This window comes from Polistes canadensis, unplaced genomic scaffold (genome assembly GCF_001313835.1).
Source record: "Polistes canadensis isolate GaletaPanama2010 unplaced genomic scaffold, ASM131383v1 scaffold_49, whole genome shotgun sequence".
Classification (NCBI taxonomy): domain Eukaryota; kingdom Metazoa; phylum Arthropoda; class Insecta; order Hymenoptera; family Vespidae; genus Polistes; species Polistes canadensis.
In genome coordinates, this window is record NW_014569596.1 from 82,745 (window position 1) to 110,324 (window position 27,580).

General features: G+C 29.5%; 5 protein-coding genes across 11 annotated transcripts in view; 2 read left to right on the top strand and 3 right to left on the bottom strand.

Moving 5' to 3' along the window:
• The window catches only part of LOC106785375 (ankyrin repeat and fibronectin type-III domain-containing protein 1), an 89,486-nt gene extending 82,737 nt beyond the window's left edge, over positions 1 to 6,749 (bottom strand). Inside the window, exon 1 of the mRNA XM_014745770.1 lies at positions 6,306 to 6,749. Coding sequence (XP_014601256.1) covers positions 6,306 to 6,308 — 3 coding nt within the window. The 5' untranslated portion in view covers positions 6,309 to 6,749. The remainder of the gene's footprint in view (positions 1 to 6,305) is intronic.
• Positions 6,750 to 12,273: 5,524 nt separating this feature from the next.
• LOC106785403 (transcription factor MafG) lies at positions 12,274 to 13,763 on the top strand. 3 transcript variants are annotated; one of them, XM_014745826.1, is made up of 4 exons: positions 12,274 to 12,325; positions 12,413 to 12,624; positions 12,950 to 13,325; positions 13,471 to 13,763. In XM_014745826.1, the coding sequence occupies exons 2-3, from the start codon at positions 12,571 to 12,573 to the stop codon at positions 13,313 to 13,315; spliced, it is 420 nt and encodes a 139-aa protein (XP_014601312.1). In that variant the 5' UTR covers positions 12,274 to 12,325; positions 12,413 to 12,570; the 3' UTR covers positions 13,316 to 13,325; positions 13,471 to 13,763. The 3 variants fall into 3 exon arrangements, with proteins under 3 accessions (XP_014601312.1, XP_014601313.1, XP_014601311.1); XM_014745827.1 differs by lacking the exon at positions 13,471 to 13,763 and having other exon boundaries at positions 12,413 to 12,603; positions 12,950 to 13,366; XM_014745825.1 differs by lacking the exon at positions 13,471 to 13,763 and having other exon boundaries at positions 12,950 to 13,365.
• On the bottom strand, positions 13,735 to 15,111 carry LOC106785402 (tRNA (cytosine(38)-C(5))-methyltransferase). Of its 2 annotated transcripts, none has more exons than XM_014745823.1 (2): positions 14,921 to 15,111; positions 13,735 to 14,802 (listed from the first exon to the last, which is right to left on the bottom strand). In XM_014745823.1, exons 1-2 carry the CDS (start codon positions 14,973 to 14,975, stop codon positions 13,769 to 13,771), a joined length of 1,089 nt encoding a protein of 362 aa, XP_014601309.1. In that variant the 5' UTR covers positions 14,976 to 15,111; the 3' UTR covers positions 13,735 to 13,768. The 2 variants fall into 2 exon arrangements, with proteins under 2 accessions (XP_014601309.1, XP_014601310.1); XM_014745824.1 differs by having other exon boundaries at positions 13,735 to 14,827.
• Positions 15,112 to 15,786: 675 nt separating this feature from the next.
• Positions 15,787 to 21,832, top strand: LOC106785378 (protein CLEC16A). Of its 4 annotated transcripts, XM_014745783.1 has the most exons (15): positions 15,787 to 16,592; positions 16,651 to 16,779; positions 17,004 to 17,137; positions 17,218 to 17,375; positions 17,652 to 17,881; positions 17,988 to 18,177; positions 18,247 to 18,894; positions 18,974 to 19,097; positions 19,189 to 19,343; positions 19,411 to 19,572; positions 19,648 to 19,786; positions 19,958 to 20,261; positions 20,333 to 20,463; positions 20,534 to 20,583; positions 20,724 to 20,822. In XM_014745783.1, the coding sequence occupies exons 1-15, from the start codon at positions 16,519 to 16,521 to the stop codon at positions 20,727 to 20,729; spliced, it is 2,634 nt and encodes an 877-aa protein (XP_014601269.1). In that variant the 5' UTR covers positions 15,787 to 16,518; the 3' UTR covers positions 20,730 to 20,822. The 4 variants fall into 4 exon arrangements, with proteins under 4 accessions (XP_014601269.1, XP_014601266.1, XP_014601268.1 ...); XM_014745780.1 differs by having other exon boundaries at positions 15,788 to 16,592; positions 20,534 to 21,832; XM_014745782.1 differs by having other exon boundaries at positions 15,788 to 16,592; positions 19,019 to 19,097; positions 20,534 to 21,832.
• LOC106785379 (hepatocyte growth factor-regulated tyrosine kinase substrate) lies at positions 21,422 to 25,665 on the bottom strand. Its single transcript, XM_014745784.1, has 11 exons — positions 25,388 to 25,665; positions 25,216 to 25,300; positions 24,864 to 24,939; positions 24,588 to 24,776; positions 24,243 to 24,517; positions 24,087 to 24,162; positions 23,850 to 24,026; positions 23,412 to 23,767; positions 23,010 to 23,323; positions 22,609 to 22,904; positions 21,422 to 22,522 (listed from the first exon to the last, which is right to left on the bottom strand). Exons 1-11 carry the CDS (start codon positions 25,419 to 25,421, stop codon positions 21,938 to 21,940), a joined length of 2,463 nt encoding a protein of 820 aa, XP_014601270.1. The 5' UTR covers positions 25,422 to 25,665; the 3' UTR covers positions 21,422 to 21,937.
• Positions 25,666 to 27,580: the final 1,915 nt, after the last annotated feature.

Consider the following 27,580-nt stretch of genomic DNA (forward strand, 5'->3'; position numbering starts at 1 on the left):
TTCATTCACTTTTATCGCTAGATAGAAAATTTCATATGATAAAAACTAAATAGTCAGGATTAAAACGGCAAAAACCAGAGATATTATTAAATGTTTTTCTTAAAAAGTTATGTTAATGTGATGGATAAATCATTCATGACAGATTTGAAAATATAAGCAACTAGAATAAATCCATGAAAGTATTTATTGAAGTAGATGCTCCTCTAGGACATCGAAAATTTTATCATTTTTTTTTCCTCCTCTCTTATAAAAGAATACATAATACATGTTTGTTGTCTTGTTTCAAAGCTATTAGTCCAAGGTGGATATTCAATGTGGGTTTTTACTTCTTAAATGAAAATAAGTAAGTATTGCTTTTATGATGTAATTTTAAATATAAAAAAGAAAAATAAGAAGTGAAGAGATGAACCTTTAGAAAAATATTAAAATAAAGTTTGATTTCTTTACATTTGTAAGTGTTATTCGAAACAAATCCTTACTTCGAAGTATCTACGTTAACTTTAATATGTTCATCATATTGAAATATTTTCAAGTATATTTTATCGTATCTTTATAAGAGAATTTTTTATTTTCAAACGATTTCTTTGTAAATGAACGATAAATTAATTAAACTGTTAGAAAATTTGTTATATAATTGCTTTTATTAAATAATAAAACTTTTAATTACTTTGTTTCATGTAACAACAACAAAATCTTTGATATACGTAATAATGAAAAAAGAAATTTTTATCTAGAATAGAAAAAATACATTTTATATATATATATTATATTTAAGGTTTATACAAAAAAAAAAGCCTTATTAAAATGCTAACATCCTATATATATATTATATTAAAAATGAACTTCGTTTATTAGCTATGAATGACGTGACTTTCTTTTAAAGTAGATTCGAAGAAAAATAACTTAGGATAATCGATCGTGTGTGTTCGCTTGAGATTAAACCGAAAGAATGAAAAATGATAAATTTATTTAAAAAATAATATAATTCGATAACTATGACGCAAATACGAAACGTTTTATAAACGCTTGTCTGAAAATTTTATTTGGTTTTAGGATATACATTTAAGTAAATAGATCGAATAAATTTTGTAAAAACGTGATTATCATAGAATCGTTCATCTTTGTCATCAATCGTAAAAAGTGCTCAACGTTTCTTTTTTTCTCCATAGAAAAAGAAATAAAAAAAAATGCAAAGAAGAGATAATCGTAGGAAAGGCAAAAAACGAAATCCTAAAACGAAGTGTTGGCGTAACGCCAGACAGAAGGATGGATGCATACCTTTGTTCGACGGCGAGCTTTTTCCACTGACACAAACCAACTGTAGTATCGAAAATTCACCATAATGGTTTCACGATGAAAGCGAATACAGAAGTGATATCAAACCAGAAAAGCTCGAATAAAATGTGTGAAAACAAGTGAATTATCAATACATTCTAGTACAACATTTTAAACGTATTTGGGGAATATATTAGATTGTTTAATAATTTCTTTAGAATTGTTTTTCTTTTTTAAGAGAAAATGAACGAAATAAAGAATTGAGAAAATAAAAGAAAAAGAAACGTGCAAGGGTATTTACATATTAATATTCGATTTGGAAATTGTTGCAATTAATCAAATTAAAGAACGTCCAATTAGGTTCACATTCGTTAGCATAAAGGAACAAGGTCTCTTTGGCACCCTTCATTTCTCTCTTACTTTCCGTAGTTTAATAATTGAGGTTATTTTAATTAATCGCTGCAAACCGTTGTATTTAATTGAACGCCGCTTTTAGGTATTAAAACCGAAATAACCTATTCGCTACAATTTGCAATCAGAGAGAATTGCACTTTTTCTCTTTTTCCTTCTGTTTCACTGATCGTCCTCTCGTTTGCAAAAGACACCACAAGCAACTACTATCGTACTATTCCTACGATCCGCAAACAAACCTCGGTTAACAGACGAATCTTGATTCAAACGGAATATCGTTCCCTTAATAATTGTCGTAGCTTTGAGTTTCGTATTTTTCAAATCAGATTACGATTGAATCATGATCGTACAATTGCGACATAGATTGGATTGTAAAAACTATCGTAGAATTTCTAAAATATATTTTTTACTGTTAATTCGAAGTTTTAGAAATTTTCTACATGAAAAATTTAAACGATGTAAAAGTGAAGAAATAACATTTTCAACCTAAAAATCGGCATTTTCATTTTTCTTCTCTATTTTTTTTTTTAATTGAAAAATCGATGCCGTATTATTACAAGACTTCATTTTTTTATATATAAAATTGGAATGAATGAGTAGAAAATTTTCAAGCGTTCGAAGAATCCTCGGCTTATCGGGGAGGGGTGGTAGACATGAAACCCGATGAAGTGCAATCTTGAGAAACTCCATTAGCCCGTCTCGTCTACGAATTCGATCGATATCGTACGAATAAAATCGATTGTTCGCAGATTATCGGGCAAACAAGAAACAAGAAACAAGAAACGAGAAACGATTAAAGTTGAAAGAAAAATAAAAATAAACGCCTACCATTTTATAGGAAATCGATGAGTTTTTAGATTAACATAAGGCATCTAAAATCGATAACGCAAATGAATTTATAAGGCGAAGACTTGGGTTTGAAATCTTGTTTACAAAAATAAATAAAACGATTGAAAGAATATATATTCAAGAAGAAATAAAGTTCAAACGAATGACGAGTAATTCAATTATCAATCAATTGAAATATTACAAAATGTTAGATTTCGAGAGACATTTTAGAAGATATAAATTATATCTCATAATAATCCGTTAAACAATGCTAAGAAAGATTAGAAGTAATTTAACAATTGTCAAGATAATAGTTGAAGTAAAATAGAATCGTCAATTCAATCTCACGACAATAAGTTTAAAAACAATGCGTCTTTCGGATGATAGTTTCCTTCCGCGTTTTATGAAACGAGCCACAAAATTAAAATGAATTTCTTAGATAACTCACCGTCTCCAAAGCACCATACTATTCATCGTAAATCATCTCAGGATGAAACATCGTACAACGACTGTATACCATTGTCGAAAAATCTACCTCTCAAAACCCATTTTTTCGGCAGAAGGAACATTAACAAAATATGTTTTGAAAGTCATTTCGAATTTTGTCTTCCCAAGAGAAAAGAAAACAAGAACGAAGAAGATTTATTACAGGAAACTATAAAATATTACTGTCAAACCAAATAGATCGTTTTTTTAGGACAGGGAAAGCTTGAAAGTCCTTCTTCCTGTGATTCTGATTCACACTTTTTGGTAATAGCGTTAAAAGATGGAAAAAAATATTTCCATTCTCTTCGTCTTCTTTCTTTTTTTATTTCAAGAAAAATGACGACGGCATGATATACCACTTTTAAATAATTCATACGATCTCTCCCTTTTAACATTCCTTCTTTACAAGGAGTGAAGGGGGTGAATGAGGAGAAATGGATGAAGAGAGCCCTCACAGGGAAAACCGAACATTGTAGCATGCGTTTAATCATGAAGAACGAACTCACGGGTTCGTATCACGAATATCTCCAACTTCATTATCGAATCTCTCTCGTAGGGGAGATGTATTAAAAAAAAAAAAAAAAAAAATTTATTCATCTTTCCTCTTTGTTGAATTTCTTTTTTCCACGTGAGAAAAAAGAAAGATAGAAAAATCGTACTTTATGTTTTAGCGGGTAAATAAAGTTCAAAATTCAATAAATTTCATCGGTACTGAAATCTAAAAAGTTATTGTAAATAGAACAAAAATAATCCAACCACGATCGCGCTGACAATGTAAATATTAATTCAATTCCCTAAGTGAATATTAAATTTATTTATAGAAGACATCGAATTAATTTCCACACACATCTAATAAATTATAATAATATAATAATAAATATTGCAAATGTTTGTGATCACGAAAAGTATATTCATAATAATATACACAATCAAATAAAAAAAAAAACAAATCACGATTATATATTACAAATATAATTTCTCTATTTTATTTGTTCACAAGAGTATCACTAAATAGATAATAAATTGGAAAAAACATAAAGTAACATGATCGTATGATTGACCACAAATTGTCCAGTGTATCATTAATATAACATTATAAGAATATATATAAGTATTGGACGGTTATCGAAAATTGGTAAAATTATTTATAACCAACGATAAGGAATTTCTTAGAATACACACTTAAGAGGGATAAGCAATTGGTGCGTACTCCAGCCGTCATCGGCAAAATTTGCGGAGTCCATCTATTTTACCGAGCAGACTAAAAATGCTTTCAAGCCGCGACTTCGAGCTAAGTTTGCTAAGTCACTACCGATATACGATAATACTTATATAGATGTACACGCACACTAACACTTAAAACAAAATTCTATATATAACCCGCAGATGAAGCACGTCGGTTCAGCTTTTATGAGATATTCTTTCCGCGAAGCAACGTCACCACCGTTTTCCTTCTCTATATTTTAATATCTTTTTTTTTTTCTACAATACGAGACTTCGCACACACCACATATATGCACAAAAAAGACACACTTTAATGGTTTTCGTTGTAATCAAATGTAATTCGATAAAAGCACCAAAAAATAAACAATTTGTCAGTAAACAAAGTTGAGAGATCTCGTGTTAATAATTTATCTTCTTCCAAGAAGGGGGAGAACCGATAAGAATGGCGACGCCAAAAAGTAATATCGAATAGATCCCTAGTACTACGCGACGAGTAAACAAGTCTTTGTTCCCTTTTTCTTTTCAATTTTTTGTTTTCCAAACAAATATAGTTCGTTCGTTTATCTAGAGAAAAGTCATTTTTAATGAAGAAATAGAATCTTTTTTTTCAAATTGGAGAACGTATTTTTCACATTTTATCTACGCTACGTTATTTTCATGTTATTCGATCCGACGGGGAAATTTCGTATATCCTTTTTATCCTATGTTTTCTCCTGCTGTAATAGAAAATAATAACTCGTGATCTTGCATTGATGTGATATGAAACAATTTGTTAAAAAGTAGAAAAAATTAAAAAAAATAAAATTGAGTCATAATATATAAGAGACATCGAAAAAATTTTCACGTAAATTAATCGTATTAATTATACGTATAATCATTATAATTATTTGATATATGACCAATTATAAGAAGACAAGATATTGTATTACAAGTATATGTATTAGACTCTTGTCAAGACGTCTCCTTATCAATCTTAATTATTATCTTTCGTATTTTGTCCGGTAATCGGTCATGATAAATGACAATTAGCGAGTTCATCGAATCGATTTACTTACACACTAACAAGATATTAAAAAAAATTCTCAAAAAACTAGATGTGTGCTAACACGGTTAAATTTTTCATACTGAGAAAAGATACCAAAAAATACATTAATTTTCTATCCTACGAGAGAAATGATGTGTCACTTTGGTGTTACACAGAAAAATGGAAACTTCATTTTCGATTTCACAGTCCTACGAACAAGATATTCGTTTCAAAGTCAACTTTCCTGGATTATTATTATATGTACAGTTTCTGTACTCCCAGTCTTAGGACTTTTGAAATTAATTACAAGATATCTACTAATGTAAGATGAGAAATTTCATCCTTATTGTTAATCCTTAAGGAGAAAGGGTAAGATCTCTCTCTGAGAGAAAAAGAGAGAGAGAGAGAGAGAGAGGGAGAGCAAATGAATCCTTTCGTTATTGGTCGTAGTAGTACTGCAGTAATTAGTGAGGATCCCTAAAGCGCGCGACAAAATCGTCCAATTACACATTCCTATATCTTTGTTCTTCAAATTCAATAAATAAATTTATAATTACAAGATATATAACAGGTTCGAAGGAAAGGATAAGTTCAATTTAAGCATCAATGTAAAAATATAAGAAATCAGAATATTCTACAATGACAATAATTTTGCATTAAAGAGAATTTTAACGAACGAACCATGAGATTTCACAGATCAGGCGTCAACCTTGTAGAAATATCTTCAGAGATATAATTCAAGCGACTCCACCTACCGACTCAACGACAAAAACTGATAATCACGAGCAATATTCACAAAATTTTTAAGGGAGTATTGTCTCGAATTTATTTGCGAGACAAGTATCGATTCATACAAACTCCAATCGATGATTCTCTGTTAAAGTCTGTTTGGAAACATATCCTCGCTTGCCTAGCGTCGAGCTCTTTTTCCATCCATTCTCGAATCCTTACTTTTTTTTTCTCATAACTTTTCGCAGCAAAATATATAGAGAGAAAATACAAAATGTTAAAGAAAAAAAAAGAAAAGAAAATGAAAATAGAAAAAAAAAATACAGACCATCGGTATCGTCCAAATGAGCGACTAGGGTGGTCGTCTTGCATCTTTCAATGGAACTTCAAAGAAATACGATCATCGTCGGCCACTTCGATGTTTTGTTTTCTTTCTTCTGTCACTATGTCTATTCTTGTTTTTCCTTTTTTTTTTATTTATTACCGACAAATAGAAACATTCGCACGAAAAAAAAAAAAGAAAAAAACTAAAGCAAGATGTTATTTTGAATTTTTCTTCCCCCAAAAAAAAAAAAATTAAATCAAAAATAAGACGAGAAGTCTCTTGGGTGAATTAATTAGAAAAAGAGAAAGAGAAAGAGAAAGAGAGAAAGAGAGAAAAATAAAGAACGTCCCTTATCGTCGTCCTTCTATTCGTTTATCGTTGTCCTTGTTGTAGTTGTTCGCGTGTGAATCGCACGTCGCGACGTCTGGCCACCGACTGTTCGCTGCAACGCGTCGTAATGTCGGAGCGACGCCCGAAGACGTCCGAGGACGACCGACGCCGACAATGCGCCGCACCCCGCGCAAACAACCCTCAAAGCGAAAGCAACCAACCCTTCGTTGTATCGCTCAGAGATGACCGCTCTTCGTTTCTCCTCCTCTTTTCCTTCTTCTTCTTCTTCTTCTTCTCCTTTTTCTTTTTCTTTTTTTTTTTCTTTTTTTTTCTTTTTTCTATTTCGCGGTATCGCTCTTTAACCCTTAGGCTATATGAAGCTATATATATATATATATATATATATACTTATCTATACTCCTTTACAGCCTGACTGATTCATCCAAGTCAGCTTTCGACCGGAAATAGATTTCTTCTTTTCTAAGACAAAACCGAACTTTCAAGGACATACTGTTATGCTATTACTGTCGGAAATAATATATCGAAATATCTATGCACATAGATATATCTTAGAAATAATGTAATTTTCTTTTCCGCGAATCTTAATCTTGTTATTGTATTTTGATTATGATAAATCTCAGGGGTATATAGATTTGTTAGGATTATTAGGATTGTTATAGATTATTACGCTCTCTATTGTATCATTTCTCTATAAATAAATTGATGTTAGGGATAAGTTGTTATTATTAATTTTTATACGACTTGACCTGGTTCCCTTAAAAATGATTTTATGGTTAAACTTTACGTCATCTTTAGTAATTGTCAAATCTTTTAAAATGGTACTAATGTATTTGAAAAGATGTTAGGATACATTTGATTCTTGGAATATACAAACACATCGTGCTGTTAAATGCAACACAACACGTTATTGACAATTAACTCGTTTAAATAAAGAATCCTTGAAAAAACGAACGAACAGTCTCGATGGATGGTAGGGCGTGGCTTTTGCAACGCGATAATACTCGCGTTCGATCGCTTAGGAAAGAAGCCAGCAGGAAATAAGCCGGTTCAATCGGCCTCCTTTACCACACCCATCTTACGGCTGTCCGATCCTCTTCCGATCGATCGTTCATTTCATCCTTTCATATTTCTCTATAACTACAAAAATTTATGAATACAGTATGTTTTACGAGATAAAACTTCAAAGTAAAATACGAATACGTTGGCCGTAATATTGGAGATAACCATAAGTCAAGCTTTTCGATTACCGTCAAATTTATTTATCTAAATATAAAACCATTTTCGCAACTGACCATACCAATTGAAATGTTTTATTCGATCGTTCGCATTATCGCGACCTATTTTACTTGAACCTATAACTTGTGTTTGAAAATTACAGATAAACAATACTGAATGATTCTGCAGGCAATTCTATCGAAAGTTCAAGTTCGTTCGAATTCTCGTTTCGGAAGCTCAGTAAACGTTTAGTCGTGAGACTCAACCACGTTGTCTTTGATGTAAAACTTCAAGGCCGTTACAATGGACGTCAAATGTCGTGATAAATACAGTAACTATCCTCTATAACCGACTCTATCCGTTAGCAAAGTGAAATTAATAAAGACCGTTAGCACGCTTGAGAGAGAACTCAAGTTGGTAGAAGTAGTAAAGACACACCGATAGTGCGACCGTCAAGTGAAACGGATTTATATTCGTCGTACTACGTAAACGAGATAATAAAACTTACCGACGTAAAAAAGTCTAGAAAATCCTAGATAATAAAAAGATAATATTACTATCGAATCTTTGTGAATAAGGAAATAAAAAAAAGGAGAGAAAATTATGGCGAGATAAATAAAAAAAAAATAATTAAAAAGAAAAAAAAAGAAGGAAAGAGAAAAACTAGCTGACATTTCTTTGAATGAAAATAAAAAAACGAGAAAACTCATATTTCGTAAAATCTTGTTAATTGTGACATCTGTGTACGCTAATGAAACATAATTATGAAACATTTCAAAAACAGAAAAATATGCATTAAATGAAAGATAGCATTCGTTAAACTATTAAACGAAATCGAAGAACGATGATATTTTGTAGCAGTGGAAATACCTGGGTACTTGATTCTCCGCAATGCGACGAAAATCGACTGGTCGTTGAACGATGCCATCGACCCCTAATTCGATAGGTAACTATAATACCTAATACTATATACATATATTCGATAGGTAACTATATACCTAATGGCTGTATAGATACATATAATATATATNATCCAATAAAATATTGGTAATAAATACATAAATAAATAGTACGAAAGGAAAGATATATATATATATATATATATATATATATATATATAAATACACTTTACAGAAACTAAATTGTTTTGCTGAGAGTAGAGTAAAGTAGCATAAAATATGACTTTTTTGCAAAAGAGGAAAGAAGAGAATTGAGAGGAGGAAGGAAAATACAAAATAAAAGATAAAACATAAATAGAAAGATGAAAGACAAACGAGAAAAGTAGGAGAGCAAAATGATGTGTCTATTACTAACGCCTCGACTTTACAACATAGTCTCTCAAACGAACGAGCAGAAATGCATTAATATACATGAGTGCGAGTGAATGGAATGCTTATAACGCAGCAAGCGTTGCATTAAGGAAAACAAGTGAAAAGAAGAGATCAGACATAGTAGCCGACTGTAAGCGTTAGAAGCTAACATTTTATGTGTACTTACTATATACTTTGTATAATAGTAAATATGTACGTTGAAAAAACAGCCAAGGATAAACACTTTTGTAAAACGATACATTGTATTTTGCATGTTAAGTTATTTATAGGATCTAATATTTGAATATTATAAAGAATAAAATAAAAATATGATAAAAATGTAGAAGATGGAAAATAAGGAACTAAATGATAAATAAATAGCATGAAATAGGTACAAACTTCCTAAACAATTCATTCTAAATTGTTATATTCTACTATCTCTTTTCTCTTTCTTTCAACAAATGGTATAATGCACTTTAATGCAACGAAGTAATCAAAACGTACCACGAGTTTATATATTACTTTACTACAAATGAGTCAACTCTATGCTTCGTACCTTTGGCATTCATCTTGTATATCCTACGAGTCTTCGTTTAATTATAGTTGATGCGTGAGAAATGTCTCCAAACGAATAATGAACGAGCTAGTTGTGTGTCGAGCCAGACACCTCTTTGATATTTCCAAATGGTTAACGCGAACGCGCTTGTGTAATGAAATCTCGTTATAATAAAATTTTCGAAAAATGAATTACCGTACGGATTAACTCGTTAAAATACTTACGATTTAAATATTAAAAACGAACGATTAGATTGTGCATATGTACTACTGGCAAAAAGTTTGAAATCATTTGCTAATTTCCGTAAAAATCGAATATGCAGATCAATTTTGAAATAATTTATCGTCATTATATAAAATATTTTTGATTTTGTTGAATTACGCGTTTTAAGAGATTTTAATATTTTCTTATGTCCATAATACTCTTGTATAATTTCTACACTCAGTTTAAGACAATCCTCAAAATGAACTTTCTTATTGAAACATCTTTACCAACTTCTACAAGAAGCATGGAAAGACATTTAATTAAAAATACTTGAAAAACTAATTACTAGAATCCAAAATATGTCAGACTTAACAATAAAGACAATTTTTCGATGAAAGGGCAATTTGAAGAAAAATAATTATTTCTTGATTAAAAAAATAATACAAGTACATATAAACGATATTACTGATGAATTATTCGGAGAAATAAATCTACCTCGGTTACCTTAAAGACGTTCGTGTTTTTCTTATAAATATCCTGTTCCTCTGAATTTACATAGTAATTCCAAACTTGTGGCTGATAGAGTATATATTACATAGACATATCCATTTGTTAACGAGACATGCGCGTGTTATGTCGAGTCACTTGAAGACACTTATCGATATAATATAACGTATTATGGATACGTTAGCTACATGCTTCATATACTTCTAACGATAACTACTAGTATTCTAATGATACATTTAAGTACTATGCGTATATCATACGTCAGATATTGTATACCTTAGCTTAGTGAAACGTGTTTTATCGTAAATTGACACTAATTTCAGAATAAATTAATATGCTAATTTGGTAGTAATGAAATTAACCGACTGTGAAAAACAAAACCAATATTTTTTATTCTTTTTTACTGTCTTTTTTCTTTTCTTTATCTTTCTGTCTTTATCGATCATTTCTTTCCAAGAAAAACATCATTGTCGGCTAATCGCATTGAATAACCCCACACACACACACAAAACTTGGATGAATAGATAACTCGTTTTAAGAACTTTGTCGTCATCTTTGTCTTCGTTTCTTAGGTTCCCGAGTAAAAATACTTTTTCTCGCTAAATATCATAGTTATCACCGATTACAACGATAATTTCTTCAAAGAACAATAAAAAAATATTTTCACCCTTAATCACACCCTTCTCGTATTCTGAACCATTATTGGAAGATATTAATGACAAAATAAGTAAAACGATTAAATTAATTTGCAAGTTCATAGAAGAAGAAAAGAAAAAACAATTTTTATACGGAAATTTTTTCGTTAACGACTAAGGAATAAAATGAACGATTAAGAAATAAAATTCAAATTATTCAATTTGTTTAAACTGTTCACGTTCTTACTATTCTTTTCGAACTTGTTTTAAAATTATTCCATCCAATAATTAGACGCATATAACAATTTGTTAATTGTTAATTTCTCTCTATCAATATAAGAACAAGTATGATTATATTACTTACTTATTTACCTTCGTCTTCTTTTAAGCGTTGTCTTCTCCTCCTTCTTTTCCGCTTCTTTTCTTTTCTTCTTGCCATTTTCTCGGCCATTGATTTATTAGAAAAAAATAATGATTACTATCGGGGATGTTAAAAAGAGAGGAAAGCTAGTCAATATTATTGTCTAGCACCGATACTTTTATTTTTTTATTACCAAACGAGATAAGAAAATCTAATTTAAGAATCACCTAGCTTGAATGTCCAAAAATTCGTTCATTAATAAAAATATAATGTAGTCGAGTAAAATGATAATGAATATAATAGTAAATACAATTATAATAGTGACATAGTAAATAGCAGAAATAAGGGAATAACAACCATAGACATTTTTATTAACGCAAAAAGTATTTTCTACGCTCTTATTCGTTATAATTTACTTTTATCTTAAATTCTCTTTTTATCTTTTTTATCCGATTTTATTATTCATTAATTTTTAAATGTATGTATATTTATATTTACATGTTTAAAAAACAAAGACTATTTGTATAATTTTTTTTACGTTTTTTATACCTAATATTCTATTTAACTGTCCATTTATTTAAATAATTTGTTAATTCTAAAAACGATTTAAAAAAAGTAACAAGTTTTATTAGTTATTTATATTAATAACAATATTAATTTTAAATTGGCTGTGTAAAAAAATATAAATTGTTTATAACTATTACTTTATTAAAACAACGATCATTATGCGTGGTAAATACTGACGAAAAATTTGTATTACTAACGAATATCCTTTTCACTACATAGATGGCATTGCAGTGCAGAATGTGAACGAAATTATTTTACGAACATAAATAAATAAAAAAAGAACCTTTACAAATATATTTTCACAGTCTTTAATCTTGGTATAAAATGACGCACATTTTTTAAACATGTACTGAAATAAAATGATATAATAAATTATATTATACAAGAAAATTCAATATTTTCAGAATATCATATGATAATATTGGTTGTGGCAGTATTCGTCCGTCGTCATTTCACGTTCTAGAATGACTAAGCAAATTGATCGAGAAACCACAGAAGGCTGGGAAAAACGTATTATTTCTTTTATTATTCACGTTGGAACGTGAAAATTTAAACGTTTTAAATGGCTATGGATGGAAAACGATCTATTAAGATGGTACGTCGGCAACTATCACACGTGAGCAAAATCTATATCATTATTACCGATCGTGTATATTCTGATAATTTAACACATCCTGATTCAATAGTACAAAGAATTCGTTTGCAATAATATTTTGTAGAAATTTCATTTTCAAATTACAATAAAAAATTAATAAATATTATTGTTTCTAAAGTAGATGAGAAATATACATGTAAACTCTGTTAGATTACTATTTATTGAATGTAATTTTTATATATATTTTTTTTTTTTTTTTACTATTGTATTAATGTAATCTTCATTATTTAATTTCTTTATTTATCTTGTTTATATTGTAGTTGTTCTTTTATATATATATATATAGGATCCCCTTTCACCAGGTCCATGTTTGGACATTAGTGACGATGAACTTGTTACAATATCTGTCAGAGATTTGAACAGACAGTTGAAACTGCGTGGATTGTCTAGAGAAGAGATAGTACGAATGAAGCAGAGGAGAAGAACTTTAAAAAACAGAGGTTACGCAGCCAGTTGCCGTATTAAACGCATAGAGCAAAAAGATGAGCTAGAATCAGAAAAAACTCAGGAGTATCGTGACATGGAAGCAATGCAAGATGACAATAATCGCATGAGAGAGGAAATAGAATCTTGGCATTCCAAATATCAGGCACTTAAAAAGTTTGCTGCAGAAAAGAAAATTCCTATTCCATCTGATTTAGAAATGATATAAATCTTAAACGGTAATAAGCAATATATATAAGTATATATAACTAGCCTTGTAAATATACATTATCCTTTTAGTAATATAAAAAAATGAATAATTAATATAAAATAATATATTCATCATAATGACGGCCAATAAATAATATAAAACTTTATTTTTAGGACAATTTTAGTTTAGCATGCATTTTGAAATATTTATGCAGGTGTATAGTAAAGACAATTATTTATCAAATTAATTTTTTATCCAATTTTTTCAAGTATTACACAAATAATTATTAGTATTTATATTATTTATATGTTACATTATCTATATCTCTGATGTATGTACTTTTTTTAGTACATAATGTATATTAACAATTCTATAACACTTTTATTAACTTTGAATATAAAATTGTTAGAGTAAAAGTTAAAAAATTATTATAATTCTTAACGCACAAATATATTTATTTAAATAAATATTTCATATATATATATTCTCTTTCTCTGTAATACATAATAAAAATATTAATTTGCTAACTACATCAACATTAATTGAATTACCTAATAATCTATATTTTTGTTTAATTGTTGTACTATTTGGAAATGTAAAATCTTCTGGAAAACACATTAATCTAGATACTTCTTTTGGTGTGAAGTATCTTAACTTTAAAGATAAAAAGAGTTTTAATTGATCTTCTGAATATTTTTCATATTTGGTAGACTCGGTAAGGCTTTTTTGTACTGTTTCTTCAGAAAATGGGCAATACACAGAACCCGTACCTTCAACGTAATGTCCATAAGCCTTTGTAAAACAACAAGAGCCACAATTTTCTGCCGTTCTTATATCTAAGAGTGTAGCTCGTTTTTGTAGAACATTTTTAGGAATCAAGTATAATTCTTCTTCACAATTTTCTAAAATATGTTTTAATTTATAACAAACAATACCAAATTCTATATTATCGACATGTTCTTTTTCCATGAATAACTGATGTTTACTTCGTGGAAGAAGCATCATTAATCTTTGAGACAGACTATAATCTAATACAGAGTCATCAAAACAAAATTTTAAATCTTTTTTCTTTGCAAGCAAGTAATACCTATGCCTAGTATTTGGAATACCAAATTGTGTCGGACTTAAAATTAATTCTTTATAATTAAAGTGGCAACTTTTAAGGCACTTCAGTAACTCTATTCTTGTCTCAGAGTTTTCAAATCCCTTTACATTTTCCAATAATATATATTTCAAAGATGAAATCCGTGGTATAATTTGTAAAAGATGAAACAATGAACACGATCTCTTATCTAATTTGTCTTTTTGTAATCCTACTCTAGTAAATGGTTGACAAGGAGGACTCATAAGTATCATATCTATATTTAAATTTATAATTTCCTCTTCACTTATAGATTCAATGTTGCGGTTCATGAGTAAGACTTCTGGAAAATTATGTTTATATACATTATTGGCAACAGGATTTATATCCACTGCACCAATAACATTTCCAGCCACTCCACTTTCTAAAAAATAACATGATAATTAAAACTTTTAACAAATATTAAATCTGCTCAAATATTGTAATGTATCTTTTAGGTTAATGCATGCATTTGATAGATATAAAACTTAAATTAAATGTACCTCGAAAGGCATAATGCATTCCGCCAATACCGCTGTATAATTCCAATATTCGCATTATAAATGATTTAAAAAAATATTTTCTTTAAAAAAAAAGAAACATTAAATACACTTAAAAAAATTATACACATTCGATATAGTATAAATAATACACGAATGATTTAAATGTACATAACCCCATATTGAAAAGTGCAACAAGGTAGCTATGCTTTGATTGGCTGCCTATTTACCCGCCTGATTATACACATTTTCAAATATAAGATTATATGTACATTATTAGTAAAACGGATATTGTGATTATATGCAAATTTCAAAATATGTTATTTATAGAAGTTAATATAAATAATAAGAATACATTATCAATTTCATAATTAACAGTAAGATTATAATAATAAATGAAAATTATAAAAAAATACTATCGTTAAAAATATCGTAATCGCTGGCAAAAACAACATTAAAATTTTTACTCTAAAAGTTTAATTGGATTTTTTAACGTGTTTAAATTTAATTTCATTGCAACGGTAAACAAGTAGAGATTTGATAAAAATAAATATAGAATTCAATTGAAAAGTGCATCTGCGAATTGGACGATTACTATGTCAGGCTATTATATCACTTAATTATATGATTAATATAGTTTTCTTTTTGTTACAGGTGATCATTGTGGGATTTAACAACAAATCTTTGAAATTTTCTTCTATTTGAACGCCTCAAATGATTAATTTTTAAAAATAAATGCATTTCTGAAGGCACACACACACATGTTTATACATTAAAAATTAAATATAATTATATAAAATTCTATATTACAATATATAAGTATATACTATATATACTATCATATATATACAGAATGCAGTATTCTTTGATAGTATTGTATTGTCATCGCGTTAAATACCTACTATCGCCCAATGGTTTTTAGGTTACTAACTTAAATGAATGTGGTTAGGCAAAAAGGTGAATTGTGGGCTTCTGTGTACTTCTGTATTCTTTGGTAATATTGTAGCCGTCGTAAGCTTATGCATCAATATTATATTGGATGTAGTCTCCATGGGTGGGAACGCTTCTTCCCTTTTGCACTTATAGTTCAAGTTTTACCCACTTCTATCTTGCAGTTAAACATGCTTTGTGTAAAAACAGCCTTAAAGAGATAACCTGACTTTAGATGTACTACATACGTACAACATGTCAGTTCATAGTTCGTAGTTTAACGAAGTATTGCGTAGAAATATGAAAATTTATCGTGTATAATCAAACATCGTTATAATTTGTACAATGCGTAAATTCAAAATACGCGGTTATATGTGACGATATATTTAAAGTGAGATTATTAATTAAATCAAAATATATTGCGAAAGAGAAACTTTCGTATAGATAATAACCTTTACTTTTTAACCAATGTGTAATATGTGTTATGACATTTCTTTGCAATAATTCATGTGTTTAGATGTGTTTTTAACGCATATGTGAAATCAATAAATCTCACATAAATTGCCTAAATGGCATGAAGTAATAATTACAAAAATATTTAACTTAACTAAAGTCAAAAAATGAATACATTGTGAAACATATCCAATTAAGTTTATATTTTACGTATCAAAATGTTTCGAAGTCGTAGTTGGTTTGGAGGAGGACTTTGGAAGCCAAAAAATCCACATTCTCTGGAGCACCTTAAGTATGTAAATCAGTTCACTAATTTTTAATTACAATTTAAAGCATTATTTTATGTTTAGGTACCTGTACAATGTTCTGTCAAAGAATCAAACAGTATCTGAACATAATAGAGGTTTATTAGTTGAAACTCTTCGCTCAATAGCTGAGATTTTAATATGGGGTGACCAAAATGACAGTAGTGTCTTTGAGTAAGTGATATCACTCATTATTTAACTCCTTGCACTATGATTTAACACGCAGAGTTGCATGCTATATTCAGTGCTATATTTCTTGTTTCTTACGTTTAGACCATAAAGCGTATCATGAGTCTTACATGTCATTATAGTGTAAGGAGTTAATCCGATATTCTGCTTAATTTTATAAATTAAATAGAACTGAAATATGAATATTAATTTGTACATATTGTATATAGCTTCTTTTTGGAGAAGAACATGCTTTCATTTTTTTTGCGTATCATGAAGCAGAAATGTGGAAGCTATGTATGTGTTCAATTACTTCAGACGCTCAATATATTATTTGAAAATATACGCAATGAAACATCTTTGTGTAAGTCATTTTTAATATAGATTATTTTAATAATTTAATCGATTTTTATCATTTATCTTATGTTTATATAATATTTGTAGACTACCTGTTAAGTAATAACCATGTAAATAGTATTATTGTGCACAAATTTGACTTCAGTGATGAGGAGGTAATGGCATATTACATCAGTTTCTTAAAAACGTTGAGCTTGAAGTTAAATACCCATACCATCCATTTCTTCTATAATGAGGTAAACGAGGTACACGTAATAAGTCTCTATGTTCTTATTTCATTTCTCATCTAATATCATATATCTATTTCATTTTTTTATTATTATTTTAAAGAATTCATTTAATATTAAATTAATTAAATATTAATTTAAATATAATTTAAAACCAATGCTTATGTTTGTGTATATATATATATAAAATATATATTTTACTTTTGTTATTTTGCACAATTTAAATGACATCTATTACACAAACACTATCTTTTATATATGAGAATATTTTGTAATTTAACATTTTTTCATTAGCATACCAATGACTTTCCACTATATACGGAAGCCATTAAGTTTTTCAATCATTCTGAGGGTATGGTTCGTATAGCAGTAAGAACTCTGACTTTAAATGTATATCGCGTGGAAGATGTATCTATGTTGGCATTTATAAGAGATCGCACAGCAGCACCTTATTTCAGTAATCTTGTATGGTTTATTGGTAATCATATTATAGAATTGGATACATGTGTCCGAAATGATGCAGAGTAAGTTCTATTGCAATATTTTATATTTTCATATACATATATGGTAATAATGCTGCAATGAATGAATAGAATAAAGAAAGTATATACGTTTTATTATTTGTTATAGTCATCAAAGTCAAAATAGATTATCAGATTTGGTGGCAGAACACTTGGATCATTTGCATTATTTAAATGATATACTTTGCTTGGATATACCAGATCTTAACAAGGTACTCTCGGAACATCTGTTGCATAAATTACTAGTTCCGCTCTATGTATATTCTTTAATGAAACGAAAAGATCTTTGTCAAAATCAGGTAAACTATATAATATGCAATATTTTACATTCATCAATAATTTAATATTAATAACTTTTTAATTGTTAGGATGAACGAAAATATGTCAGTGTAGTTGTGGCATTATTCTTACTTTCCCAAGTTTTTTTGATTGTTTCTCACGGACCTCTTGTATATACTTTAGCAGCTGTGATACTTAAATCTGATTTGAGCACGATTCAGATAGGAGTAAGCAAAGTGATTGAAACATTTAGCGAAATATCATCAAATAAATCAATAGAATTTTCACAGCCAAAAGAAACATTAGACAAATCCTTAGAAAATCTAAACGAATCATCAACCATATCAGAAAGTCCTAATGAAAATGATAATAATGTAGAATCTACAAGTAAGACTAGAGAAACTACGGATGAAGAAATACAAGATTTAAGTAAACCTAGTACATCACGTGCTCATGTGTTTTCCTGTGATAATACACATATTAAGAGCTCTAAACAATTAGATATAAACGTTTCTGAAGAACTAGGAGGTATAAAGCATTTGAATGTAACCGATGAAGAAAAAGAACGTTTGGCATTAGAGAGTCCATTAACACAGAGTCAAATACAACATAATGCTCTTGAATTATTATCAAAGAAACCGTTTTTAGAAACTATATTGAATTCCTTATTTTGTACAGAAAATGATTATGCTGCATTATTTGGATTATGTTTACTTTATGCATTAGCTAATAATCAGGTAATAAATATATAAACATAAAAATTTCACATGACAAATGTGAATCTTTATGTAGTAATTTAATAATTTTATTTATAAGGGTATAAATCATGAAACACTGGATTTAGTATTATCTCCTTCACAGAATGTAGAAACAAAGAATTGGTATAATGATATATTAATAGACAGATTAATTCACATAATCACTTTGAGCTGTCAGACAAGTAAGTCGTACAATCAAATACAATTATCATTTAAAATGGATATTTATATTTTTACGATTACGTTAATTAATAACAATATTTTTATTGTTAGATGCTAAAGTGAGACTTGTAACGTTGGAATTAACAATCAAATTATTGACACAGTTAGTTTTATCAGAAGGGCAGAGTCTTTTAAAAGATTCACATTTAGCAGCAATCGAAACAGCAAAAGAACAAAGTACAGCACTTTTGAGAAACTTCTATAAGGTGTGTAATTAAACATAGATATATTACAATTATGCAATTACTGAAATATTTTTATAAAATTTATTAGAGTGAAGAGATATTCTTAGATATGTTTGAAGACGAATATAACGAAATTCAAAAACGACCTTTAAATGTTGAATGGTTGATGATGGACAGTAATATTTTATTACCTCCTACGGGTACCCCAATGACTGGTATTGAATTTAGCAAACGATTACCATGTGGTGAAGTAAGTATTCTATTAAATTGCAAATTTAAAAAAAAATATCTATGATCATACTGTATTCTAATTACATATATATAGGTGGAAAGAGCACGTCGTGCGATTAGAGTGTTTTTCTTAATCCGTGAATTATCTTTGACTGTTAATATGGAAGAAGAAACACAGTTACCCTTAACAAATCCAGATAATTGTGTACAACTTACCAACGTACTTGATCTAAGTAAAAGTTATTTCCTTTCTTTGAAAAAATTAATATCTAAATGTAAACTATATATAAATGATTGTAGTATATAATAATTAAGAAGAATCTTTATAGAATGAATATTATTAAATAATGAAAATATATTTTTGTAATCTATAAAACATGTTTTAATTCTGATAACTGTTACAGATAACAGTGACTTAATATCATGTACAGTTGTATGGAAAGATGGACAAAAAATCCATTGGTTTTTGGTCATTGATGTTACACAATTAATTCTAGTTGAACCTGACACTACCAAACTTGGGTGGGGTGTAGCAAAAATTGTAGGCTTTTTACAGGATATTGAAGTGACGGGTGACAATAATGATTCCAGGTGTTTATATTTAACCATATACAAACCTCTAAGAAATAGCACAGGCAACAGAGTTCCATTACTATCAGCTAAAGTTGTTTTCGAAGATCACATTAGATGTATGGCTGCAAAACAAAGGTATTATATAAAATACTTGGCACCTTAATGTCTACATATGAAATCTATTATAAAATTCTTTTATGAAATAGGTTAACAAAAGGTAGAATAAAAGCACGACAGAGAAAGATAAACCAAATTGCTAGATTACTGGGCATGCCAACAAGTATACCGCATTCGTCTACTCCACCAAACTTTGCTTTACGTAATATGCGACACGACCGTAAGAATATTATGTTATCATTAAATTCGATTATTTGGAATATACTTATTTGTAATATTTATAATCTTAGGATATGGACGTGGACAAAGGCAGAAGGATCAACCAAGACCAATGTTTACGGTAAATAAAGTTCCGGGATTCGCGGCACAAATGCGCAGAGAACATGTTTTTAAACCTGTTCTTGGTCTTCCATCATCTAGTTTTAAGCGTGTTGATAATAACTCTAATGAGAAGATTCATGAAAATGGTTTACGATCTAGAGATAGTTCTCCAAAAATGCCACGCCCGCGTAGTGAAGAGATACCTCTTGAGGATATGCGTAATCGTAAAACATCTCTGACGTCTAATGGAGCAAGTGCATCTCACATATGTTTAGAGAAGAAAGATAGTTGTAATTCTGGTAGTTCATCTAATAGTGAACCTACATCTATAACTAGAAAACGTTCTGAAGAAACATCGTTTACTTCTCCTCAAACTCAAGAAGTCAAACCACGTAGAAAGGGTCAAGTGGAGACAGTATGATTATATAAGAATAGAATTATTTTTAAAAAGTAGAAACGGGAAAATTTTTGTTAGGGAGTTGATGAAAGAAGAAAGATGTATATACATTTTTGAAATAGAAACAAAGTTCTCTATCAATTTAACGTGTAACTATTTATATGTCGTTTGAATTTTTCAAAACTATGTTTTTTCACAATATTTGTTAACTAATATTACAGGTAATTATTACTGCCTTTCTCTGTATAATTACATATTTTGTCATTTGCAGTTACGAAATGATCACTTGTATATAAAATAGTACATTCGCGTTAAATTCTAATAAATGTTTAACACATTGTGATAAATTTTTCCTTTAGGTAATTACATATTTTGTAGATACTTTTTATTCTTTATACAAATATTATATCTGTTTTTTAAATGTGGACACTAATTCATTAGTACACAAATTATTGAGTAATGTTTCTTACAATGATTTAATGTATATATGTTTTATAATCTAGGATAAAAGTAATTTAAATTATTTAAAATATTATTTATGTATTAAACATGCTTTACATTCAATATTTATATGGCTCCTTCGATAATTAACAGATTATGTGTTTTGCACAACAAACAAATTATTCATTCAATGCTTAACACTTATCTTAGATATTTACTTTTTAATGCAATAATATTATATTCGCTTTTAAAATAATGTGAGAAACTTTAATACTTGCTAACATTATTATCGTAATTTAATTTTTTTTCCTTACAGATTTAGGATTACATCTATTTTCAAAAAGTGTATAGTGCCATTTTTTTTGTAAATTATATTAAATTTGGTATTTAAAACAAAAATTTGAATATTGTAAATAAACATATTTAAGAACGATATCAGAATGATATTTTCTAATTTCCAAGTTATCTTTAAGAAACTATAAATTCTGTTAAATGCATTTGTAATAATGATATAATCTAATGTCCATTTAGACTTTTAGTCAAAAGAAATAAGTTCTGCTGTTTCAGGCTTTGGTTCCTCCTTTGCTTGAATGTTTTCTGTTACTGATGGAGCTGAATTTTGAGGAAATGTAAATTGTTGGCCTTGGGTAGCAGGAATTTGTGTCATCCCTTGCATATTTAAATTAGGTCCAGTAGGACCTTGTAAAGATTGATTTGATGGAACCATTCCAGTACTACTTCCAGCAGAAACTTGTATAGTTGTTCTTTGAGATGGAATAATAGTAGAAACATGCTGTGGTACAGGAGCTCCTTGCGGAATAGGTATACCAATAGGTTGTGGTCCAATTTGTTGTGGAAGTACAACTTGTCCAGGCGGACCGTGTGTTGTTGGAGCTATTTGTCTTGGTGGTGCGGGTATATTATTAGGTGGTACTGATTGAGACATACCTATCTGATTTGGTAAACCCGACATTTGTGAACTGTGAGGTCCTTGTTGTGGCATATGGCTTGGTGGTACTTGTGTTACTGGAATATGACTAGCAGTACCTTGTTGAGCAGGACCTATCTGATGACCAGTTGGTTGCTGAAGTTGCGTTATAGGATTTGTCACTTGAGGAATCTATAATAAAAAAGTGATAAAAAGACAATTACATAATTCTCTTTGCCATTTATTAAAAAACGTGAAATTACTGTTTATATACTTACCATTCCAGTATTTGTAATTACAACTCTACCTACATTGTCTCGTGATTGAACTGTTGAATCAGGTGCAGCTGATTCTGGATTAGTTATTGTACCCATTAAATGTGGAGGTAGAGAACCTATTGGTGGCATATAACCTTGAATAGGATATTGCCCCATTGAATGCTGCCCATACATGTAAACACTTTGATCTGTTGGAGACATAGGATTATAATTTGATCCAGGTCCTTGATACTGCATCTGACGAACTGGAGACCCTTGAGAATGACCCATATATCCTGGCATACCTTGATAACCACCTAAAAAAAAAAGACAAAATTAATAAAAAATATATTGAACGTAACTAAAAAAAATAAATCAAGTAATTCTAATTCTAATAAAGTAAATAATTTTAAAAGATTTACTCATAATATATTGCTGTTTTTGTTGCTCTTGTCTCATTTGCATTTCTCTTTCTTGTTCTTGGATTTTTTGTAAAGCTAATTGTCGTTGATATTGTAAATAATCTTGTTTCTTTTTTCGCATAATTGCTAATTTCATTGCCATTAACATCTGCCGTTGTCTTTCAGCTTCCTCTGCTTGTCTACGCAATTTCTCTCTATGTTCATCTCGTAAAGCATCTAATGCAGCTCTAGCGTCTTTAATTTGTGTTAACTTGTCTTGTAGTCCTTCATAATATACTCTACTATCATCTTGTTCTTGAATATAAGTCAATAGTCTATTAAAGCAAAATTATAAATTAATTCTGAATAATAACGGGGGTATATATTTGAAGTCTTTAAAAGTTTATATTATTTGTATAATACCTTGAATGCATACGAGTAATATTGAGAAATAAATTTTGTACAGAACTGTCAGAAGTAATAGGTCTTCCTCTAGAAGAATTACTTTTCATTCTATTTACAAAAATTTCAACTTGAGATCTTAAAGCATTGACAAATTCTTCCATTTCTATATCAACTTCTCCATTTTGCTGTTTAACGATAACAACTTTTTGAGGCATCGGACTGCTTATATTAGGTGCAGAAGGACTTGTTACATCCGTTCTCGCACTGTGCTCTTCTATTGCTGTTTGTCTTTGCTCCCAGTATCTTCGATTTAAATATTTTGCTAGTTCAGGATCAATTTCATCTTCATCTTGAATTCGAGATGGACTTGGTCCCTATATAATAAAAATATCAAATAAAATTAATAATATAATAATAGACATACGATATGTAATCTAATAACTATGATAAACTAACTGGAGATGGAGGAGGTGAATATGTTGTTCTAGATACAGAAACAGTGTTAGACTTCAAAGCATTCGTCGCGCGTTTCTTTTCTCTCTCCTTTTGTTCTGCTTCACTTTGACTTAAGGCTATAGCCAATTGTAGATCTTCTTCTTCTCGAATTTCATCCTCCGATTTTCTAGGAGGAACCTAAAATAATATTTGCATGTTAGTTTAAATGAAATAGTTGACTTATTCGTTTTTCTTTACCTGTTGTTGTTGAGCCAAGGAACTGCTCAAATATTCAGCTGGTAAATCAGTTTCTTTTGAATGGGTAGTAGAAGGTCTAAATAAATAAAATATTTATTAGATTACACAAATAATATAATAATAATACATATATTGAGAAAGAAATATTGTACTAACTTATTAACTTGTTCAAAACATGCTTCACATACTCTTACTTCTTTTTCAAATCCAATTTTAGGTAATGTAGAAACTTTGTTCGAGCACTGAGCACAAAATACTTGACCACATGCTCTACAGTGGTGTTTTCGTTGAAGAATGCCAAATCCTACACGACAACGATGACAAACATCACCATCTGTCCACTCAGGAGCAGTATCAGCTGTAAACATTGCTTCGCTTTCTTTTAAAGGAGGAAATTTATGACCTTCATTTTTCATAATATTTAATGTGTCCTAAAAATGCCATAAACATACAATAATTTTATTTAATATACCATAAATATTACAAAAAATTATATCTTACCTGTACTGCTCTATATTTAAGATTATTTCGAAACGCAAATGCCAAAGCTTGTATTAATTCTAATATTTTTTGTCTAACGTGTTCGTGAGTTGACGTTTTTACTAATTCTTTAAGTTGTTCCATATATTGTTTAGTACCAATTTCATCTTGGATGCGAGATCCACAATTTTTAATGCAAGATTCTAATACCTATCCAATGATACGTGATGCAATATTAATAGAAATTTTTAATAATACATGATATAATAGATATATTTCAAAGATTTATAAACTTACTAGCAGAGCATACGAAGCTACATGTGGATTAGGATTGGTTAATTTCTTTTTTATAGCAGCAAGTGCTTGTTTTGGTCTGTAAATAAAATAGAATACTAAATACTTTTAATAAGATAATGATATTTACAGTTATAATACAATATGGCCGTATTAATAGTAAAATAAACTATGGAGGAAGACAATTGGCTTATCATTAGTCAAGAATGTATGACTAATCTAGGTTCAAATATATACATATGATGGATATATATATATATATACACATATACATATAAACTTGCTAAATATTAAAATTCATACAGGTTAACTTTAATTTATATTAGGAATATTGAAAAGTGTAAAATCAACTCACTGAACATCGTTTTGACGTATGAGGTCGCAAATTTGTAGAATAGTGGGCCAGTCAGGTTCGAGTTGAAATTGACTCGTGGCTTTATCTATAGTTAAATAATACAAATATAATTATAAACGAACGGTGTCCGACATTTTGTGAGTATTAATGGAACAAAAAAAGTGGAATTTACCTAATAATTTGTCGAAATTTGTAGCACGAAACATAGTGCACTTTCTAAAAGATTTATTTTCTTTTGTTTAAGCTAAATTTCGTATTATATTTTTTAATATTAACTTTGTTATAAATTATATAGCAGCTATACACAGTTTTAATAATAACTTCGCTTTTAAACACTTTTTTTCACAGTTTTTTCAGTATATGAGGATCCCAAAGCTTAATGTAAAAGATTGCCTACGACTTTAATTTTGCACCGAGAAAGTCAGGAGGCGCAGTGATACATCTGTGTGATTTCCTTGTATCTCAGTGGAGTCATTTTGCGCCATCTACTTGTGCAAATATTGTTTTAAAATTGTAGATAATATTCTCCATTGCAGTTAAGATATTGCAACATTTAAATGAGTACGTATTTTTATACTTATCTCTCTTAAAGAACTATATCTAAGGAAAATAAGATACACATTACATCGAAAAACACACATTTTATTTGTGGTAGTTACGTAGAGATCGAATATAACATACGAACATCATGTATACATATTTAATCAAATATTTGTATACTATGCGTCTACATTACTTATAATGATAAATTGAGTTAGAAGTATGAAAATATAAATATGTACAAAGTAAATATGAAAATTAATGAAAATATTAAATTTTGTTCGTCGTTAAGTTTTTTTCTTACATTTCAAATATACAAATTCAGTCGCTTTTCAAAAATATTATTCTCGTTTCAAAAGAATATAGATCACTCTTTAAATGAAGATATTCCCTAAAAAATTTTTTGCGAACTTTTATCGTTGTTGATTAAACTAATTACCAGATTAATAAATATACGTATGATTTACTATGCTATTAAATACAGTCGTGTATTGCATACAAGTCCCGCAACCAAAACCCCGATTATCGTTTATGATCTCTTGTCGAAAATATTCGACACTGTCGTCAATAAAGATTGTACGCCACAATGATGTGAATTATGATCGATGATAATTATTAATTGTTTTATCTAACTAAATTAATTAAGCTATATGAAACTGATTATAATTACAATATATTATCAGTTTCATTGTAGAAATTGGAATGAACGTAAATCGTTTCAAGATGGCTACCGAAGATCTATCGAATATCTATCACGATCTTTGGCAGCCATGTTGACGAAGTCAAATTAATTGTCTCATTCACTTTTACATGCAAAACTTGTAGAATATTCTCACGTGACAAGTTTTGCATGTAACCTGAGGGATTCATACTGTTCTTGGAAACTTACAAAGGAAGTTTATCATTAGCTAATGGCTTAAAAAAGGCGTAATGCTCTTGCAGAAAGATTGACATCTTCGACTGGTAATTGCCATCGACTGTCCCAGAAATCATTCTTCCTAAATGCTAAATGTGTGCACATAGGTAGACGAGTAGCACGTTCACATCTTCTGGAAACCGACCAGTAAATGAAATTCACAGGACACTTGTAAAAATATCCTTGCAAGCTATTTCTGCTATCCCGTTTACATTTATAAAATGTATTGCTGCAACCCTGCCGATATGGATAATGTCCAACGTCAGGACATAGAGGCTGTGATGAGACTTTTACCTAAAATAAGAGTGTGTTGAATTAATAATTTATTATTAAAACAATTTACTTTTCTTATTTCACTTTATAATTTTTATACGTACTGGTGTTATAGAATTTGCTTCCAACTTTCTGTAAAATCTAGCATTAGCACGAAGACCGGTACAACCTTGACTGGCTTCATTTTCAGGGAGACATTGAATCTTTTGCTCGTCAAAAACGGTATTTTCGGGACAGCTTAAAACGAGAATCTTGATCTCCATATTACCTTCATTGGTACATTGGTAGAACAAATTGCAATATCGCGGATGCTTGCGGAATCCTGTGGGACAAACAAGAGTTATCTGTTCGTCAGTTAAATTTCCAATGGGGCAAGGTGTCACCATCGAAGGTTCTTTAGTTACAGAAGTGGATTCATCTGATTCGGTAGTAGATTCTTCTCGTTTTTCTGTAGTCGATTCTTGAGACTCTGTAGTTGATTGTTCTTGAGATTCTGTGGTAGATTGTTGTTGGGATTCTGTTGTAGATTGCTCTTGAGATTCAGTTGCTGATTGTTGTTGAGATTCTGTAGTAAGTTGTTCTGTTGTTGATTCAGAACTCATAGACGATTCTTCTGTTGATTCTGTCGTTTGTTCA

What these genes read in the sequence shown, in the direction of transcription:
- LOC106785403 (XM_014745826.1), top strand. Translation starts at nt 12,571, where the DNA reads ATGGCTATGGATGGAAAACGATCTATTAAGATGGTACGTCGGCAACTA. An exon ending in TACGTCGGCAACTATCACAC is followed by an intron (nt 12,625 to 12,949) that starts GTGAGCAAAATC and finishes ATATATATATAG; the next exon opens with GATCCCCTTTCACCAGGTCC.
- LOC106785402 (XM_014745823.1), bottom strand. Translation starts at nt 14,975, where the DNA reads ATGCGAATATTGGAATTATACAGCGGTATTGGCGGAATGCATTATGCC. An exon ending in AATGCATTATGCCTTTCGAG is followed by an intron (nt 14,803 to 14,920) that starts GTACATTTAATT and finishes GTTATTTTTTAG; the next exon opens with AAAGTGGAGTGGCTGGAAAT.
- LOC106785378 (XM_014745780.1), top strand. Translation starts at nt 16,519, where the DNA reads ATGTTTCGAAGTCGTAGTTGGTTTGGAGGAGGACTTTGGAAGCCAAAA. An exon ending in CATTCTCTGGAGCACCTTAA is followed by an intron (nt 16,593 to 16,650) that starts GTATGTAAATCA and finishes TTTTATGTTTAG; the next exon opens with GTACCTGTACAATGTTCTGT. An exon ending in TGTATGGCTGCAAAACAAAG is followed by an intron (nt 20,262 to 20,332) that starts GTATTATATAAA and finishes TTTATGAAATAG; the next exon opens with GTTAACAAAAGGTAGAATAA.
- LOC106785379 (XM_014745784.1), bottom strand. Translation starts at nt 25,421, where the DNA reads ATGTTTCGTGCTACAAATTTCGACAAATTATTAG. An exon ending in TTAAATATAGAGCAGTACAG is followed by an intron (nt 24,518 to 24,587) that starts GTAAGATATAAT and finishes TGGCATTTTTAG; the next exon opens with GACACATTAAATATTATGAA. An exon ending in AAAACAGCAATATATTATGA is followed by an intron (nt 22,905 to 23,009) that starts GTAAATCTTTTA and finishes TTTTTTTTTTAG; the next exon opens with GTGGTTATCAAGGTATGCCA.